Here is a 7,555-nt window from a genome sequence, read left to right as displayed (position 1 = left end):
CACTCGCTGCCTCGCTCCCCAGTTAGATATCTTAAAAGGTAGCAGTTTTGCCCGTTTCGAACGCACCCATTGTTTGTGTGTGATGCCAATGAAACACTCTTTCGGACACGGAATGAATAATTTCATTTTGCCCCGTTAACCGAGCTAGCTAGCTAGCTAACGTTAGCACAGTAAACGGAAAGTGAATGGGAATGTTCGCTAGCTAGCTAGCAGCTAAGAACTTTGGTTAAACTTATATATTGTTGCAAACAAACCTGAAATAACATATGTTCAGCAACTTTGTGGTAGTCTACTAGTTCTAGCAAAAAATATGTTAGGTTAGTTTATCAACCATTTCTGAGTCTAGAGCCTCTGAGAACAGGTGGCTGTGCACCAGAGCTTTGAGGAGACAGTGACAGATCACGAACAAAGCTATTTTTGTCTTTATTTGTTTCGTTGGAAAATACAATTTCAATGTTGGAATGTTAGGGAGACATGTGGCTTCTAGAAAATGGGTTCAAAACTTACATCGCTGAATGTAGGGCTAAAGGATTGGTCATATTCCATGAAAATTTTCATTTCTTCCATAGGAATACATAGACACTAGACCTCCCGCTAGACTCCTAAATTGGCGTGACGGCTTCGAACCCCACGTCACAACGTGCCAGAATTTACCCTCTTATGAATTGTCTCGCTTTATCAACCGTCTCTGACTACACATTCTGTTCAACTGCTTCCTCTGCCAAAAACTGTTTCAAAATAAAAGTCCTCACTACAATATTTCACTGTTAAACAATTTAACCCTTTAAACTACTGAACTTTTTAACTGTTCAGCCATTGTAACTGTTACTTGTCATCAACTATGACTCCTACCCACTGTAGCTAGTTAGCATTGTTAGCATTTTTAGCAAAACTGTTAAAAATGATTAGCTAAGTTAGCTAAGTAACATGGTTAGCATAGTTAGCATGCTAGTTAGCAAAACTACTAAAAATGATTAGCTAGTTTAGCTAAGTAACATGGTTAGCATAGTTAGCATGTTTAACATTGTTAGTATGTTAGTTAGCATAGTTAGCATAACTACTAAAAATGATTAGCTAAGTCACATGGTTAACATAGTTAGCATGATAGTTAGCATAGTTAGCATAACTACTAAAAATGATTAGCTAGGTTAGCTAAGTCACATAGTTAGCATTTTAATATTGTTAGCATGCTAGTTAGCAAAGTAACTTAACTTAACATAGTTAGCATAACTGCTAGCAAACATTAGAGCCATTCCAACTGTCAGTTATCATCAACTATCTACCTAAATAATTTAACCATTTAAAGTATCCACCTATTTAACTGTTCAGTCATTCCAACTATATTAAACCTCATCTACCTAGCAAATAATTTAACCATATAAACTATCCACCTATTTAACTGTTCAGTCATTCCAACTATATTAAACCTCATCTACCTAGCAACCAATATAGCTTGTTTTTACTCTGTATGATATTATACCTAATATTTTTGCATTTTCATGCACTGTATTTCCTTCAGGAAATGCTTTTCCAGAAACTTCATTCAAACTGTGTTGCGTAGGTCTTACTTATGTGACTTCAGCTATGTATTTTTCAACTTTGTAACTTTTATACTTTTTAAACTATTAATTAAAAACTACTAAAATTTTCCCATTGACTTAACATTAGATTATGACATCACAATAGAGCAATTAGAACACAATAGAGCAATTAGAATCCTATGCCAGGTGTTCAGGCCACCTGCAGCCACTGTCTCAGGCTGTCTCAGTCTTTAAGCAGACAATATAGCTTTATTAAGACTACAGATCCTGTTCAACTGCTTCCTGTGCCCACAACTGTTTCAAAATAAAAGTAGAATTAGAATTAGAATTAGAAAGTAGAAGTAGAAAACGCAATTCCAGGGAATTACCAGTGCATGAAAATGCAAAACATATGGTGTGAAATATATTGTTAAAACAGATGATGTGCTAATTGGCAACCAACATGATGAGGTTTAATATAGGTGGAATGACTGAACTAGGTAGATGAGGTTTAATATAGTTGGAATGACTGAACAGTTAAATAGGTGGATAGTTTAAAAGGTTAAATTATTTGCGAGGTAGGCCTTGATAAGGTTTAATATAGTTGGAATGACTGAACAGTTAAATAGGTGGATAGTTTAAAAGGTTAAATTATTTCCTAGGTAGATGAGGTTTAATATAGTTGGAATGACTGAACTAGGTAGATGAGGTTTAATATATTTGGAATGACTGAACAGTTAAATAGGTGGATAGTTTAAAAGGTTAAATTATTTGCGAGGTAGGCCTAGATAAGGTTTAATATAGTTGGAATGACTGAACAGTTAAATAGGTGGATAGTTTAAAAGGTTAAATTATTTCCTAGGTAGATGAGGTTTAATATATTTGGAATGACTGAACTAGGTAGATGATGTTTAATATAGTTGGAATGACTGAACTAGGTAGATGAGGTTTAATATAGTTGGAATGACTGAACAGTTAAATAGGTGGATAGTTTAAAAGGTTAAATTATTTGCTAGGTAGATGATGTTTAATATAGTTGGAATGACTGAACTAGGTAGATGAGGTTTAATATAGTTGGAATGACTGAACAGTTAAATAGGTGGATAGTTTAAAAGGTTAAATTATTTGCTAGGTAGATGATGTTTAATATAGTTGGAATGACTGAACTAGGTAGATGAGGTTTAATATAGTTGGAATGACTGAACAGTTAAATAGGTGGATAGTTTAAAAGGTTAAACTATTTGCTAGATAGATGAGGTTTAATATAGTTGGAATGACTGAACTAGGTAGATGATGTTTAATATAGTTGGAATGACTGAACTAGGTAGATGAGGTTTAATATAGTTGGAATGACTGAACAGTTAAATAGGTGGATAGTTTAAAAGGTTAAATTATTTGCTAGGTAGATGATGTTTAATATAGTTGGAATGACTGAACTAGGTAGATGAGGTTTAATATAGTTGGAATGACTGAACAGTTAAATAGGTGGATAGTTTAAAAGGTTAAACTATTTGCTAGATAGATGAGGTTTAATATAGTTGGAATGACTGAACAGTTAAATAGGTGGATAGTTTAAATGGTTAAATTATGTTGTGGACAGAGGAAACAGTTGAACAAGATGTGTAGTCTTATTAAGAGAATGAGACTGTATGCTTAAAGCCTGAGAAACTGACAGTTGATGCAGGTGGCGGGAACACCTGGCCTAGGATTCTAATTGCTTAAGTGCTCTATTATGATGTCATCAGCCCATGTTAAGTCTATGGGGAAATTTTGAATAGTTTTTAATTAATAGTTTAAAAAGTATAAAAGTTACAAAGATGAAAAATACAAAGCCCCCATGTCCTAAGTAAGACCTACGTAACATAGTCTGAATGAAGTTTCTACGTTAAACGGTTGAAGCTGCATTAAATGCGTTAGCGGAAGAATAAAATGCCTAGGAAGAACAGTACAGTGCATTTTCATGCACTGTAATTAGAATGCCTTTATTGTCATTGCACATAGTGACAACGAAATTCAATTGCACTTCCCCTAGTGGTGACACATAACAAGACACATGAAACATGGAACATAAACTACAACCTAAGACAAAAGAGAGCAAGACAATATATGCACAGTAATAAATAAATAAGTAGCTAAAAAAGACAGTCCAAAGGGTGCAGTGCCGTCAATTGTTCAGATGTTTAATGGCACTTGGGTAAAAACTCTTAGAGAGTCTAGAGGTGCGACACTGGAGGGAACTGTAGCGCCTTCCAGATGGCAAAAGGGTGAACAGATCATGGCCTGGATGGGTGAAGTCCTTGATTATGTTTTTTGCACGTTGCAGGCATCTGGTGTGATATGGGCCATTCTACCGAATTGGTGCAAATTCACACTTCAAAACTTTTTGAGAAAAGTGTGTTTTTTCCTGAAAGCTTTGTAGTCATTAACATAGTAGAACATCTAAAGAACACTATTCTACTGATTGGACACTTTAGTTTCCTACAGTGTTTTTATACAGTTTCGAAATGTTTTCTCTCTCCCAAAATGTGTCACTACCGAAACGCAACAACATTTGATATAAAAATTAGTTTTTAAATGCCTATTCTGATTTCCTTTGCATTAACCTTATAAATATATATTTTTAATTTTTTTTAAAGACAATTTCATGGTTATATTGATTAAAAGTATAATTTTAACAAAACCATAAGGGTGGTTCATCGAATTAAATGCATTTTGAAAGCAATATTTCTCTGTAAATGCCATACATGCACTGATACAGATTTAAAATTCAAGGATTCATTAGTTTAAATTTTTATCTAACTAAATAAAATTATGTCATTTTTTTCTGATAACAAAACATATTTTATTTTTCCAGAATATTATGTGTTTCGGTCGTGACCTCAAATGTTCGGTAGTGACAGTAATGTTTCGGTAGTGACGACCATATTTCACTGTCCATATTTTGTGTAAAAAAAGTAATTAGTCAAAAATGGTTGGCATTATGCAGCTAAAACATACAGCACAAAGAGGACCTAAAGCAACACCACATAAAAGCACTTTGCACTGACAGTACGCTGAAGAGCTGGCGGATAGTTCAGACCTTGAAGGGATGCAAGATTCTGTGTTGATTTTCACATCTCTTGAGAAAAAGATGACACAATGTGCTCTGTTTCAGAAACAGAAACTTTTATTTGTGTTATAATAAACAGTATATCAAAAGGATGGAGGAAAAAGGTCATATTTAACACAACTGACGTCTAACAATATTACTGTAATGTTCATCATGTAAATGGAATTATCAAACATTTTATTTTGAGATCTCATTTTAATGTCCATGTTTAAACATTCCGACATCCAAACTATTTCTTTTGATCTCAGATATGCTACAATTGAACAATGTCAACACAATTGTGATTTTTAGTAACTCCTTTTGTTATCTTCAGAACCACTCATTTAAATCTTCAGAACAATACAAACATGTACAGTATGTCCATATAAAACTTCAGGCCCACAGTATAAACTACAGAATTTGATTTGTGTGCACCCATGTCCACCTGTAACGTTGGTGTACACATATGGGCCTGTTTTTCCATTACACATTCTAACTTCTCTAAACCTCCTTAACTGATTCTCTTGTTGCTGAGTTTGTCTAAGTAAACTTTAGGTACATTTTAGTTAGGTTGAATACATTTTCATATAAAAGAAATATACAGAACTGCATGTGTGTGTGTGTGTGTGTGTGTGTGCGCGCGTCTATCCGTTATGTATGGGTGGGCGTTGTGTGCCTGTGTGAAACTTGTTTACATCAATTGGAGGATACTTTGTCTCTTCTCATTTCAACTTTTCCAAGACTGCTTCAAAAATAGCAGGGTTAACCTGGACATGCCTGCTGTTTATCTTTTCTGGAGGGGAGATTAATGTCATGACGTTGTCTTGTGTGTACCAAATTTTGTCCTCAATCAATGGCCAGAAAAATTTGTTTTGTCCAGCACTGCACATAACTTTGACCTCAACTGCACCTGATAACAAATAAATACATTTTAACTGTTATGTAAAATTATACCACCTATGGAAGACATAAGCAACATTAAAAATGTAGTGTTTGGTATGAACATCTTCTCACCTTCATCCACATCCTCAATTATACCAGGATATGGATCATTTTCGTAGATGACAATGCACCATTTCCCTTTGAGGTCTTCTGTGATTTCATCTAGTGGGCAGAGAGGACCACGTCCAGAGGTGCCTTCTATGATTTGTGGCTCTATAGAGCCTACTGTCTGTGGTGCCAAGTCAACCGCCTTTGGCTGGAAACATCCACAGACACCTTCTCTCTCACAGAAGCAACTCAGCACTCGATGGTAAATTGTCCCTGGAGTGGTGCAGATCACTTGATGAAGGCTTAGCGTTCCCTTGATGGTGGGCAATTCTTTGGGGAGGAGAGCACTCACACGGGATATCTGATCATCCTCTACGTAAAAAAGGTGGACCTTTGTAAGAGTGCGCAGGGTCTCATACAGTGTTTTCGCAGAAGGAATATCAGAGCCTCTGGCTACCTGTGTGTCTGCTGTTCTTTTTATTGTGGCTCCCACACCATCCGCAGGCCCTTTACCATGCCCTGCTTCCAGGAAACTCCAGTTAACTGTTCTGAAACCCATCTGGAAGGGAATTATGCTCATGAGGTAGAAGTTCTTCTTTCCCCTATACTGCATGGTTGGCCCATCACTGATGAAGAACAGCTTGTCAACTCTGGGGTAGTTCACCTTCAGAAACTGAAGGACAGGATCCAGTTGAGCCCAAATGGCAGCAGGATCATGTTTCATAGATGGTGACAATGTACAGAAGGAAAGAGTATTGTTGGAGGTGTACATAACAACATTGTGCAGTGTTGCCTGTCTGTGAGAAGCACCAAAATGGACTTGCTGCACCTCTTTTGCATATTTGCACTGCCAATTCTCTGCATAGTCAACGTGGAGAATAACCTCATCATCTCTGAGGGTTCTATGTAGTGATTGCAGCTGTGCATATTGATGCTTGATGTTGAAGAGGTGCTTGCACACCCTGCCATTCAGGTCTTTTTCCAAATCTTCAAATAGGTGTTGTGCGTTGCCCTCACATATTTGTTTAACAGTTTTTGTCACTGCTATTTTCTCTTTCTCTCCTTCTATTTCCTTTTCATATTCCTCTTTCTTTGTGACCCACTGGTACCACCATGTTATTCCTGTTTCTGATGGATTCTTCAGACTGGTTAGTGACTTGTTCTTGCATGTCATACACTCTCTGTACATGCAGACCTTATTGTCTGCGTTACAGCACAACTCTGCAGCCAGTGTTATCACATTTTGGGAGTCAATGATGCCAAGCTGCTTTAATTTGCTTGCCTTCATCTGGGCATTCTCGTGCACCTTGCAGAGGCATGTCTCTCTATCCGTTATTTTGGGAGTGAGAATCCAAAATGGCTTTATCCGACAAAAAAGAGAATAAGAGAACTTCAAATGAGGCATCTCCAAAATCAATTTCTGATACAAATTAACCAAGGTATCAGAAAGGAACCTTTTGTTTTTTTGTTTTAAAGCGTGTGATTGTATCCTTTGTTCCTGCAGATACGCGACTGTTGTCATCTCGACTCAGAAAGATTTTCACAATATCCACACTCTTTTGAGAATGTTTTCTCTGGTAGCTGAACTGATGACAAGGCTGTTTTTCAGTTTTGTTCAAAACTGAGGGAGAGATGCCAACAAATTTTCTGATCATAGAGACAAGTCTGTATTTTCTCATTAATCTGGATGTGAGCACTCTTCTGAGAGCATGTTTCTCTTTGTAGCTAACAGATTTGTATTTTTCCTTCATTTTGTGCATTAAGGTGTTGTGGAAAAGAAGGGTCTTTCTGACACGTGAAGGAAGTCTGTGCATCTCTGCCTCACTCTGAATCATTGATCTTGGAGAGCTTTTTGACTGTGATTCCAACTTCTTATTTAACCTCTGAAAGCGCTTTCTGTGTCTTTCATTTTTCCTCTGTAATTCTTTGACCTTCTGTTCTAACTTCTGTATTTTTC

The 7,555-nt window shown here is 36.5% G+C and overlaps 1 protein-coding gene across 1 annotated transcript; it reads right to left on the bottom strand.

Moving 5' to 3' along the window:
* Positions 1-3,533: 3,533 nt before the first annotated feature.
* On the bottom strand, positions 3,534-6,980 carry LOC121684876. Its single transcript, XM_042064996.1, has 3 exons — positions 5,623-6,980; positions 5,376-5,518; positions 3,534-3,548 (listed from the first exon to the last, which is right to left on the bottom strand). The coding sequence occupies exons 1-3, from the start codon at positions 6,884-6,886 to the stop codon at positions 3,534-3,536; spliced, it is 1,422 nt and encodes a 473-aa protein (XP_041920930.1). The 5' UTR covers positions 6,887-6,980.
* Positions 6,981-7,555: the final 575 nt, after the last annotated feature.

The sequence above is a fragment of the Alosa sapidissima genome, chromosome 16, assembly GCF_018492685.1.
Source record: "Alosa sapidissima isolate fAloSap1 chromosome 16, fAloSap1.pri, whole genome shotgun sequence".
NCBI lineage: Eukaryota > Metazoa > Chordata > Actinopteri > Clupeiformes > Clupeidae > Alosa > Alosa sapidissima.
This window is presented reverse-complemented; position numbering and strand designations above follow the sequence as displayed.